At 45.4% G+C, this 13,661-nt stretch overlaps 1 protein-coding gene across 1 annotated transcript in view; it reads right to left on the bottom strand.

The window, feature by feature from the left end:
* Positions 1–2,904: 2,904 nt before the first annotated feature.
* Positions 2,905–13,661, bottom strand: part of LOC144819742 (uncharacterized) — a 29,637-nt gene continuing 18,880 nt past the window's right edge. The window contains exons 4-6 of the mRNA XM_078677505.1: positions 7,474–7,557; positions 5,823–5,894; positions 2,905–3,069 (exon numbers count right to left, since the gene is read on the bottom strand). Of these exons, the coding sequence (XP_078533631.1) occupies positions 3,028–3,069; positions 5,823–5,894; positions 7,474–7,557 (198 nt within the window). The 3' untranslated portion in view covers positions 2,905–3,027. The remainder of the gene's footprint in view (positions 3,070–5,822; positions 5,895–7,473; positions 7,558–13,661) is intronic.

Genomic DNA, 13,661 nt, shown 5'->3' on the forward strand with positions numbered 1-13,661 from the left:
TCAAGGGTCTTTGGTCTCCAGAGGAAAGGTTGCCCCACATCAACCTTCTGGAATTGCGGGCGATTTGTTTGGCGCTCAACGCCTTCCTCCCTTCCCTTCGCGGTCGGTCGGTTCAGGTCCTGACGGACTACACAACTGCAATGTGCTATTTCAACAAGCAGGGAGGAGTGGGTCGCAATGTCTTTGCAGAGTGGCTCTGCGTCTTTGGTCCTGGGTTCAGGACCATCAGATTTGTCTGATGACAAATCATCTGGCCGGAGTTCTGAACATACTTGCAGACCATCTCAGTCGGCAGTTCTCGGCCGATCACGAGTGGAGGCTTCATCCATAAGTGGTTCGTAACTTCTTTCGGACGTGGGGTATTCCTCAGGTGGACCTGTTTGCCACTCGAGAATGCTCACTGCCCGTCATTCTGCAGTCTCCAGTATCGATGCAGGGAGCTTTTGGGGATGCGTTTCAGTTGACTTGGGACTCAAGACTCCTTTACGCGTTTCCTCCCATACCCTCGATTCCTCGGGTTCTGAGGAAGATACATCAAGACCGGGCCCAAGTCATATTGATCGCCCCGGATTGGCCAAGAAGGGTGTGGTGCACAGATCTTCTCCACCTCTCCTCGTGCCCACCGCTCCGTTTCCCTCTCAGGGCAGATCTCCTCTCTCAGATGGAGGGGCAGGATCAACACCCCCACCTCCAGAGCTTACACCTTCATGCCTGGAGATTGAACGGGGCAACCGGAATTCTTTTTCTCTCCCACATGACGTGGTGGATGTCATTTTATCGGCCAGGCATGATTCCACCAAGTCTATCTACTGTTATAGATGGTCTAAATTTGTCTCTTGGTGTGGGGAGAAGTCCATTGACCCTTTGAAGGCTCGATTGTCTGACATACTTCAGTTTGCTCTTTCTTTGGCTCAGCAAAGGTTTGCTGTAGCTACGGTCAAAGGTTATCTTTCGGCCTTGTCGGCATTTCTTTGTCTGCCGGATCAGCCGTCCTTATTTAAATCTGCTATTGTTTTAAGGTTTCTAAAGAGCCTTACAAATGAATTTGATCCTACTCCCTTTATTGTGCCTCAATGGGACTTGAATCTTGTGCTCACTTCCTTGATGGGTTCACCTTTTGAACCTTTGCACAAGTGTCCCTTGAGACTGTTATCTTTTAAAACGATCTTCCTGATTGCAATTACCTCGGCAAGGAGGGTAAGTGAGCTTCAAGCTCTTAGTTCAAAGCCCCCATTCTTGACCATTCATGCTGAACGAATGGTACTCAGGACCAGGGCTGCTTTTCTGCCTAAGGTGGTAACTCCCTTCCATCTCGGGCAGTCCATTACCCTTCCTACCTTCTTCCCTCCCGTTCACCTTTCCAAGGAGGAGGAGAGACTTCATCGCTTGGACCCTAAGAGGGCGGTGAGCTTCTACCTGGACAGAACCAGAGAGTTCAGAGTGGATGACCAGCTCTTTGTGGGTTTTGTTGGAGCCAGAAGAGGCAAGGCGGTGCACAAGCGCACGCTGTCAAGATGGATTGTCTTGTGTATCAAGATATGCTACTCTCTGGCGGGTAAGGAACCCCCTGAAGGTTTAAGAGCTTATTCTACTAGAGCAAGGTCTGCTACATCTGATTTGTCTAGGGGTGTACCTGTAGAGGACATTTGTAGAGCAGCAACTTGGGCTTCCCTCCACACTTTCGCGAAACATTACTGCTTGTATTCCGAAGTGAGGAGGGACGGCCACTTTGCGCGTTCTGTCCTCCAGGATTTTCTGGTATAGGAGAGTGGACACCCTCCTCCAGGAGTAGGGACTGCTGTGGGACTCTATTCACAAGGTGAGTAATCCACTGGCAGATGTATCCATCAGAAGAACAAGTTACTTACCTTCGGTAACGCTTTTTCTGGTGAATACAGTATCTGCCTGTGGACTCCTCACTGGCCCACCCGCCTCCCCGTTGTCCACTCTTCTATACCTGTTTTAGTGTCATTGTTTTAATGTAAATATTTTATTGTCAAAGGAAATGTGTTATTATAATTGCTTTCCTGCATTGACTACACACTGTGTGTGTTATTTTGATTATTTGGTACTGTGTAAATTGTGTGTATATCTACTGTTGTCGGTCTGTCCGTGTGCCTCGAAGGCACGGAATAAAGGACGGTACTGATGTAATCACGCCAACGGAGTCCTATTGTGGAGTCACTGAGGTCAGCGAAGCCACGCGCGCGAAGCCGTGCATTCTGTGATGTCGTCGGCGTGAAGAGCTTCAAAAGAATTTCCGAATGTTGCTGACGCAGGGGGATATTCACAAGGTGAGGAATCCACAGGCAGATACTGTATCCACCAGAAAAAGGGTTACCAAAGGTAAGTAACTTGTTCTTTACTGCCCAGCTAATAAACAGACTTCTTTTCTTCATGTTGCTTCTCTTGCACATGTCTGAGCCAAGCAAATTCATAGACAAAGACCAGTGTGTCCATGTGTTTCAAATTTGTGAATGTGATTTAAGAAACATGTTCCATTCAAATCTTAAATTCTCCATAAAAAAACCTTGCTGAGTGTGATTTTTCAAGAGTGTTGCATTGTGTTGCAATATGCCCCACACCTACTTAGTTTTAAAACTCTATCTTGAAGGATTATGCCAGTCATGTAGCCAAGAATATATGATAGCTCTCATTAAAGGCAAGTGTATCGAATTTCTTAATTATTTTTATTTAGTGCCAAGGGCCCTTAAAACGCATAACAAACAACAAATGTACAATGTTTACCTTCAGTAAAGTGTGGGTAAGAACATTCACATTACACATATTTTTTTGGTTGAAAATTTGTATTGAGTTTTATAATATAATACAAGTTAACAATAAGGCATAAATAAGTGGTTAATAAATCCAATACTAATGAAATATATCAATGGAGGTATAACATTTGCTGTTGAATAAAACAAATAAATATGGAATACATAAATAGGTATATAATAAATGATTATTTAAATAAATAAGTAAAGAAAGGAAATGGTGAGGGATCCTCCATAAATGTTGTCAGTGATATCAGTCACAGTGGTCAGAATCAAAAGATGGTATTGCTGGAACCTGAAAGTTGAAAGGTACATGGTCAGATTGGTCAAGTAGGCAATTGCCCATTCTCACAGTCTAGCAAGCAACGTGGAGGCACCATGTGCTCGTAAAGTATCTTTTGCCTTGTTTTAAATGTTGGCTTTGCCAAGAATTTGAATAAATTTAAGCAAGGTAAAGGGGGAGTTAGCTGGGAAGAGATTATGCCTTTTTAAACACAGAGGGGCAGATTTACAAGCCCCTTGCGCCTCTTTTACACCGCCGTTGCATCACTTTTGTGACGCAGCGGCGGCGCAAAAGATGCACCATGGTGCGGGCTATTTACAACTCCCAGATGCGTCACGTTGTAAAGCCCTGCGCCAGAAGGAGGCGTTCTTGTGCTGGGGGGGGGGGCGTTCCGGCACAGGAACGCCTCCTTAAAGTGGCTGAGTGAAATCTACAAGACTTCACTCAGTCACTTTGGGGCCCATGCTGCATCAAAACCCTGCGCCTGCTTGAAGCAGGCGTAAGGATTGACGCAGCATTAACAAGATAGGGCCCCCCTGAGCATTCCTGGAGGGATGTATGACATTACAGCGCATGCTTTTACCACGCATGCCTTTACATCGCAGTTTTTACAACGCATACCATTACAACGCATAGTGCTTTGGGGCGCTGGATAGTATTTACTATTCCAACTCCAGTCCCCGTGGACACTAGGGAAGGTTATTGGATAGTAAATTAACCTATTCCCTATCCTAGAGCGCCCCCCCAGCGCAATGCGTTGTAATGGTTTGCGTTGTAAAAGTTGCGATGTAAAAGCACTGCGTGGTAAAAGTTGCGTTGTAAAGGATGTTTCCCTTGCTGGAGCTGCGTCACTCTTGCGACGCAACTCCAGCAATGCGCCACTTTTACGGCAAAGATGCGTGACGCATCTGTGCCGTTTTTGCCCCAAGGTGCGCCGCATGGATGTATGACGTTACAGCGCATACTTTTACCACGCATACCATTACAACACGGTGTTACCACGCATACCATTACAACGCATAGCGCTTTGGGGTGCTAGATAGTGAATAGTTTAATTTACTATTCCAATTCCAGTCCCCGTGGACACTAGGGAAGGTTATTGTATAGTAAATTAACCTATTCCGTATCCTAGAGCGCCCCCCAGCGCAATGCGTTGTAATGGTTTGCGTTTAAATGACCGCGTTGTAATGGTAGTGCGTTGTAAAAGATTAGTTGTAAAGGTTGTATACCGCGCCGCATTGTAAATCGGAGCAACTATGGTGGCGGAGGCATGGCGCACAATAAGTGGTGCATCCCTGCTGATATGCAGGGATGAACAACTTATTGTAAATATGCCCCTACAAGAGGTAAGACAGTTCATAAAAATGTGCTGCCATACAATATTGTACTCCAGTAGCGGCCTCATCTCTTCTCCAGTGTCACAACCTCTCCCACGCAGGAGCTACTCCACAGAATTCTAGTACTCTTTGAAGTCCAAAACAGTCAGTAGGTGTTTTGTACTCATACAGATTATTTATAACAATGTGACCGCGACCTGATAAACACCAGTCTTGGACTCTAGGGGGAAGATAATGTTACTTACCCATCGGGCCCCCCTTGCATCTGAACTAGATTTGCAGAATTATTTTGCTCTTCTGTGGCAATCTCAAAGCATCCATATAGGGATGATAGCCAAGCTCTTGAGGGCTCTATTCTCACATGATGCACGTAATGAATTCATATAAACAAAGTCTTTCCCTTTTAAAAGGTTTTGCACCCAATCTTAATCAACATAAAAGTGTTTCTTTGATGATAAGGACTGCTTTGAATGACCCTACCACAGAAACGCTCCTTCTCCAGCACCAATGGGATGAGAGCCTCAGTCTCTCCATGTCGTATGTTGATTAAACTTTTTCCCAAGACTCTTGAAAACCTATGTATTTCCTTCTTTTTCTACACACCCAACTGTAATGTAATTTAAAACATTAATCAAATGTCTTCCATCAGAAGTGGTTCTGGAATTCTAAGACTATGAAGGGCCGATTGTATTCTTGAATATCTAGGACAAGAATATTGTGGCACAGTAAAACAGTGGGCAAAATATAGAGGAACAAAATATTGAATGGTAAATGCACAGAGGGGCGTATACATTTGCCATTCTTAACACCACATAAAGGAAGATATATGTGTATTTTTTTTTGGTACACAGATGTGGAATTAGGTACAGAAAATCTATACAAATATCTTTTGACATTTTGTCTCTCGATTTTTTGTCAACGATATTAGTGCCTTACAATATTGATATTCAGAGACACATTTGGAAAGCCAAATTATGGAACACATAGTGAAAATGATGCAACATAATGTAGTGCATTCTGTGACAATACTATTTTGCTGTTTCATCACACATTAATGCTGTTCTCGCAAGACGTTCTGCCTCTCTAGTACCAATATAACACCTGGGTGAAACAATCAGGTGAGTAGTTAACGTTTGCCACGGCTCAGAAACATGTGTTGTTTCTGATCCTTCTAAACTAGCCAAACATTTATTTGTGGAAAACTGCAAAGTGTGTATCATATGATGGATTATTTGGCAAGTAAAGCAAACCCATAATTGGATGGAAGAAGCCCCTGGATACCCTCATGGGTGACAAGCACTGCTTTACAAATCCCCCTTACATTTTCGTTCCATTCCAGAGACCCCATTAAATAGTTGTGTGATTCTTTCAATTAGATAGTACTCACACTCTCTCTCACATTGACAGAAAAAAGCATCAAAATCTTACCTCGCCCTCTGTAGATAGTATGAACTCGCATAACCTGAGAGTGCTGTTCATCATTTTGATCATGTTCTCAAGCTGATAGATAGAGAGAATGGAAACAAGAAGGCTATTTATACATGTAAAACTGTTGATATATGTTTCTCTAAAATGGCAAACTGTGGGCATTGCCAATAACCGGTTGATCCTAGGTAATACGATAGGATAGTATTTATAAAGCCCACTTATACCAGCTGGTGTCAAGGCGCTAAGTAAACTGGGAGAAGTGACAGCACCAAAAACCTGCTAGGAGGCAAATAACCAGGGGCCAGATGTACGACCGGGGCATTTACCGACTCGCAAATTACGCTCAATTGCGAGTCGCAATTTGCGAGTCGCTAAATGCCATGTACAACAGTGTCAGAGACAATTTTTGCGATAACCAATGGGGTTGCACAATACATGCCTCATCAGTATTCATGAGGCGCTCGCAGTTTGCGACCCCAGTAGGAATGGCTGGCCTTCCCAGGTATGGCGAACTGCTCGGCTCAGCAGACCTCCATATCTGGGACTGCTTTTCAATAAAGCAGTTTTTTTTTAAAAATGCAGCCCGTTTTCTTTATAGGAAAACTGGATGTATTTAAAAAATAACGTTTTTGTTTTCCCCTGCATTTGCAAAGTGGAAGGGGTCCCCTGGGGACACCTTCTCATTTGAGAGTGCATTATCACCCTCTTGAAGAGGCGGTGAATTGTGAGTGTTTTGTGACTGCATTTGCAGTCGCAAAACATTCTTGCGTAGGGTGGCAAGTCGCAATTAGGAAGGGACAGCCTTGGAAAGCCCCTTCCTAATTGTGAGTTGCAAATCCTATTTAGCGAGTTGCAAATAAATTGGTACTTGCTAAATAGGGTTTGTACATGGCCCTATTGGGTTTTGCATGTGCAAACGGGTCGCTAACCCGTTTGCGCATGTAAATATGGGTCATACATCTGGTCGCAGGTCTTCAAGAGCTTCCTAAAGACCGGAAGGGAGTCTGCCTTGGATATCGAAAGAGGCAAAGATTTCCAAAGCTTTACGGCTGCCACAGAGACGGAGTGGTCACCCACTTGCACCTGTGAAATCTGGGAGTGACCAATTTTTTAAGAGAAGGAGATTTTTGTATTCTTTGCTGAAAGCCAATGCCAGCCGTATCCTTTGCCTAGTTTAGAAGTAAGGCTGAATTTGACCCTAGAGCTAAATGGAATTTTTGAGCCTATACGTTCTTGCTTGTACACAAGTAGGATCAACCCCCGTGTATTTTGTTCTCATCTCTCACAGAAGAGGTTAGTCTAGTAGTCAAAAGGATGATTGTTTTAATTAATCCTTGTTTCCAGCAGGAGATAGATTCCACCTCTGTCTGTTTACTCTGTGCACTAAAACCATCTTTGAAATTAAGAAATCAGCTCTAGCTTTCTAAGGGTACCAGTGGATGAGAGACGGACTGAGTTGCTACACCATTCACTCCTTGCTAGTATCGTAAAGAATTCCTTTGTTTCTGAGAATGAAGTGCATTTTCCACAGGCAGTTATTCCTGTGATATCTTTCAGATTTACTTTGATTTGTGAAGATGGAATGGAAGAAACAGAGTCCGAGAGAGGAGGCACATAAACATGATGGTATGGTATTTTAAAGAAGACTCACATGTTTCTCAGCTGCTAAGGTGGGGATGTTGAAGGCATCCCTGTGTTCTGGTGGTGTTACTTCTTCAAGTAGTTTATATGGATACTGAAAATATAATAAAAAAGATCAGCATTACCAAGACCATTGTCAACAAATGTGGACTGTCATGAGTTTTGCAGAGATGGAAGTCATGAAACGCTGCACACCTCAAGCAACTACAAATGAAAAAAACATTTGTACAAGTAACTGCATACTATGCTTGCTTCCTATTTTGCCATTTCACATCCATAGCACCTTGTGTTCATCACCTTTTAAAGTAGAAGATATGTGTGAGTGAAATATTTCTATTTGTGAGTAATAGATCAAAGATGCAGAAACAGTGAATAATGGTGAGCTGGCAGTGTACAAGTGCACTGCTACCAGAAGTGCTCACTCTGCTCTTTACTCAAGAAATCTTGTGTGACTCCTTCTAAACAATACATTTTATACCTTATTGATAAATACCATCCTGGCTTCAAAGGGCTCACCTACCATTGACATATTACTCTCCTCCACTACATTGTTAAGAACATCAGGAAAGAAATTACTGGGGGGTGTGGCCAAGCACCCTAGGATGGTGGCCATATTTTAAGCGAGCTGGTGTCAGCTCTGAGAATCGTGCTGAATCCGACCCTTAGGCGACCTTTTTTTGGTCGCAAGCACCTGAACAATGGCCCTTATAATCACCCCCTTTGGCCCACCCGAGCCCATCCAGGGAGCCCGGGATGAGAGATAATTTTGGTGATCGACAACATGGGTGTGCGTATGACCTGCCGAGAGACGGCCTGCCGGTGGCAAACTCCACCTGGAGCTGTGAACCCACCGTGGCGAACCCCCCCTTTGCATTGATTCCAGGGATGAGCGAGAGAGAGAAGACAGCTGATTAGCTGGGGTGTGGGATAAAGCTGTTTTCACTTCCAAGCGGTAGCCCGTAATAGCGGAACGGGTACTTTAGAGTGGAGGACATGGGCTGGGCGCTACAAGTAGCCAGGACTGCAACTGCAGCCTGGATGAGCCGACTATGGGGCGACCTTTTCTCTGATGCAAAAATCCATGAGGCGGCCTCTACGCTTGTCCCGTTCAGCTTACCCAAGCCCATGCAGGGAGCCGGGGACAAGCGAAACGCATTAGGCAAACAACGCCCTGCCGTGAGACTGTCATGATAACAATGGACACAACCTGGAGCTGCAATCCCACAGCAGCGACCCGCGTTTACCTCAGCATTCACTCTTAGGGCACAGCGAGTCAGAGGAGACAGTCACAAGGAGAAGAGAGGTAGGGACCCCCTTTCACCTTTAGGCAGCCACATGGGCTTGTGACAGCCAGCCAAAATGGCGGACAAGGTTAGATGAGACAGACTGAGCAGCATGAGAATCCAGGACTACGATTGCAGCCTGGGTGGGTGGAAACCCACAGAAGACGTCTCGCCCCAAAAGTAGGAGATGGTCACACAGCTTCCCCCTCAGGAGGTGACCCCCCCCAGGAGCCCAGAGATCCTGGGAGACTACTACAGCAAACACTGGGCTTGGACGGTCAAACAAGTACAGCAATACTCCACCTCACTGTGGTGTCTCAAGAGGATAGAGTGGGTGTCCCCTGTCCTGGACCCTCAAGACATGGCATCACAGAGACAAGCGTAGGCAGATGTTCCCTGTATCAGGTGTAGGGGGTGACCCTCCTCTGCCCTTATGGCTGGTGGGACTGCCAGAGGGCATCTAAAACCAACACCCAGAGAAATTCCTCATGGAATACTTCAGACCCTGGATCCTGGATTGTAAGTTTTCCCCCTACTTTGTTCTGGAAAGGGCACACAGGGTGGTTGCCCTAAGTCCTCCGCCGGGGGGGACCCCCTAGAGCCATTGTCATCAGGGTACTGAACTTTGTGAACTGATAATATATCCTGTGGCAGGTACGCCAACATCTAGACATCCATTGCACTAACTCCAGGGTTATGTTCTTCCCCGATTACACAACTAAAGTGCAGCTCCTTTGTAAATCTTTCTTAGAGATTAAGTAGAAGGTCAGGGCTGTGGACATTCAATAAATGCTGATACAACCTGCCAAATTGAAATTAATGTCTCAGTGGAGAACCATTTTCTTTGAGAGCCCAGAAGAGGCCAGGGACTGAGCAGCGGAGAGGAAATAACTGCCCATATAAACAAAGGAGCCAATGACATCTCGGGAGACTGTAGGGGGTCAACCATGCCACCCTAAGAAGAAGTGTGGCAGACTGATAGGAGGGCAACTCTGGTCACAACCAGAGGACAGGCGTAGGGCATCCTCCTCAGAGAGCTCCAGTGATCACCGGGGAGGGGACCCTTCTAGTGGATAATAAGAAGTTATTCAGTATTATAGAGGAGAATTTTGGTACCCTTCCTTCCTTTCCTCCATGTATAAATACAAATGTTTTCTCATTCACTTATGGAGAAGAGACACATTGCCTCCAGAGAGAGGGGCTTGCGTGGAGCGAAGCTACACAAAACTATGGTGATTACTTTCTGCCGACTTCCCCCTCCCATCCCTTCACACCCCACCGCTGTTACCTGTGCCAGCCGCGCCTGAAGTTGGGTACTATAGGGCTGATTTTGGTTGCAACACTATGCCTCACGCAAGACACATTACACGGCCACGGACCCTAGTCAAACGGGCTCAACGACTCACCAAGACCTCTGACAACAAAACCATCCACTAAAAGCTGTTGTCTTGCAATGTCAGTGGGTTGCTGGATAAAATAAAATGCACAACAATTCTCAATAGGTCTACAAGCTGACCCTGGTGGTTCTATTGTTGCAAGAGACATATTTGCTTGGGAGTAGGGGCTCCTTTTTGGGACAGCATGGCTTTAACTGCGTATATCATGCCGGGTTCATTAGGTGCTCAAGAAGAGTTACCTTTCCCCTGATGGTCACGCATGCTATCTGAGACACCATGGATAGATATGGGGTGGTTACTCGATTCCTGAATGGCATCCTATGGATGGTGATGTCAGTGTATATTTCACCGGACCTGCAGGCGACCATGATGAAAGATCTAATGACAGTTATCACCACAGTCTCGGAGTGGGACCTTATCATAGCGGGTCATTCCTCTAGAGTTACTTCCAGGTGATTTGGAACATTTAAATAGTTGGTGTTTGACCTGTCAGCCTGAGGGTGGTCTTCACCAATCTTTTTGCCTCCACATTTGGCTGAATCTTTTGTTGGTCCTAAGACTCTGAGCGCTTTACCACTCTGAATCAGTGCTAAAGGGCAGGTGCTTCTTCCTTAAACATGTGTACAATTGGTGTATACATAATTGACCTATTTAGTTAACTTGTAAGTCCCTTGTAAGGTGGTATATCTTATACCCAGGGCCTGTAAATCTAATGCTACTAGTGGGCTGCAGCTCTGATCGTGCCACCAATAGAAGAAGCCTTTCAGACCTCTCTCAGGCCTGCAACTGCAGTGCCTGTGTTTGCAGTTTATTGCCACTTCGACTTGGCATTTAGAACTACTTAACAACCCTTAAACTCCCCCTTTATTACTTATAAGTCACCCCTAAAGTAGGCCCTATGTAGCCCTAAGGGCACAGCGTATGTAAGTAAAACGTAGGACATGTACTTTTCTGTTTTACATGTTCTGGTAGTGACAAACAGCATATTTCACTTTTCACTACAATGAGGCCTACTCCTCTCATAGGTTAGCATCAGGAATTTCTTAATACACTTTTAAGCTATATTTCCTGATCAGAGAGGAGTAGCTTTTTCGTGTTTCGTATGTTTGGAATGGTAGTGATAAAGCCTACTTACTAGGGAAGTTGAATTTAACATTGCTATTTTAGAAATGCCACTAAAAGAAAGTATGCAAAAGAAACAATTGCTGGACGGAATACTGGACAATGCAAACATTCACCCCCAGTCACAAGGATCTGGGTTTAATCCATCATTCTTTTGCTCACCACATCACCCCAGTTTGTACCCAGCCATATGCAAATCAGTCTTGACCCTGTTCCTTATGGGAGCAGTTCAGCCCGAGCTGCCAAATCAGGGTCAAGATTGATTTGCATATAGCTGGGTCTGAACTGAAGTGGCAAAGTGAGCTAAAGAATGATGATACATTCAACCCAATCTGTGACTGGGGGTGAGTGTCTGAAAAGTTTCAGCACTCCGTACATCATCTCCTTGTGTTTGCTTTGTTCACTATTAGAAAGTAGACATTTATCTGCACTTACTGCTTTGTGTGCCTGACAGCCCATCCCCAATAATTGGAGTAAGTGACAGCTACACTTTTTGCATTCCCTCTTGACAGCCACAACCCACAAAGGATAGGTGTGTCTGAGTAGCCATCAACATACATTTGTATTCTGATGGCCTTACCTGGGCAGAGTGCAACAGAGGGTCTAACCCTTTACTTGAATAGGCAGTGCCCTGTCCCCACACAAAGGACTGATTATCCCCTAAAGATAGCCTGGAGGACAGGACTGGGCGGAAAGAGGAAGCTGTGCACTTCAGAGAGCTGCTTTGAATTCACCAACCAGCATCAAAGGCACTTTTGGCTATAAGTCCTGGGTCTCTGACCAACCCGCCCACTCAAAATCAGGCACTTCTGGATCTTGAACTGAATCTATGTCAGAAGGACTGCTGTTCTGCTTAAATGACTCCTCTTTGGCTTGCATGCTTGGAAGGCCTGCTTTTCTCTGGTCTTTCTCTGCTGTCTGCTTTTCTCTGACTGTGCTGAAGGAGAGCTGGGCTCTGCCTTTCCTCCAAGTGATCTCCAAGGACTTGTTGGCTAGCCTCCTATTGCTTGACACTGAGGGACATCAAAGTCTCTATCCCTGCTCCAGTGCCTGAACTCACTGGAAGTGGCCCAGACACTTGCAGCATGGAATTTGATCAATTTTATGTCTGTGTTAAACAGAACTGGCGCATCAACCAGTTGCAGGAGTAAAATGGGCACAGCGCATCAGAACTAGCACTTTGCCCTCAGAGATCGATACATTAGACTGCGTATCGCCTCAGCGGCAGCTTGGTGAGACCGATGCATACCCTCGACTGTGTGGCAGAATCCGATGCGGCACATCACTCGACACATCTACCACCCGTTTTCAGAACTGACGCATCGCCTTCACTACGTGGAGCAGATCGACACATCTCACTGTTTGAGACCAGGAAAGGTACTTTTTTCACTGCGTTCTGCGTGGGTCCTGTAGCTGGCCTGCGCTTCCACGCGTTTTGCCTGAACTTTGAGTTTGACCCGATACAGCGCAACCTAAAGTAACCTTTTTAGAGCTGCTTGCTTCTAGGTGCTTTAATGCATTTATTCATTTAAAAATGTTATATATCTCAACTTCTATACATTGGATTTTTGTCATTTTAGGCTTGTTTTGGTTATAATATAATTGTCTATTTTTTTCTAAACCTGTCTAGAGTCTTGTTGTGGTATATTCATTGTGTTACTGTGCAAGTGTGTGTGTTGCACACATACTTTGCATATTGTCTCTTTGGATACCCCTGACTGTTCTGTGCCAAGCTGAACACAGGTTATCTTTTAGTGTACATCTTGCTTATCCTAACCAGGATTATGGCTTCTGCTTGGACAGGGTGCGTACCTTTGCCAACCAGAAAGCCAGTTTCAAACACTGGGGCATGCGCATATCAAGAGACCCAGGGGAACGCTGGGGCAGGAATATAACCTCTTTGACGTGCAAAATTAAGGGACATATGGCAAGATGGAGCTCTCTCCCCCTGATCATGATGGGGTCTATAGCCCTGTTCCAAATTGTGGCCTGGTCACAGCTGTTGTATGTTTGGCAACACTACCCCCACAAAATCCCTAGCCTTTGGTTTACAACCCTACAGGCCAACCTCAATAGCTACAAGTAGCGAGGATCGTCGCTGTGAATCTCCCATAAGAACTGCATACAAGCCCCTTATTATGGTGGACTAGCGGCAGTAGACATCAGACTGCATTACTTTACTGGGCTGCCCAGCTGGTTGTGGTTATTGACTGGATCTTTGGTGCAGGGGGACCCACTACGAGACTCACGTGGACTTTACCAGGCAAGCACCAGGGTTTTGGCTGTATGGGGAGTCCTTCCTACCCACTCCCCTGGCCATTCCAGCCATTCCAGTGATTAGCTGGAAAGAGGCATTGCAATGGATATGATAGTGGAGGGTGCCCACTAGGAAGAAG

This window comes from Lissotriton helveticus, chromosome 2_1 (assembly GCF_964261635.1).
Source record: "Lissotriton helveticus chromosome 2_1, aLisHel1.1, whole genome shotgun sequence".
NCBI lineage: Eukaryota > Metazoa > Chordata > Amphibia > Caudata > Salamandridae > Lissotriton > Lissotriton helveticus.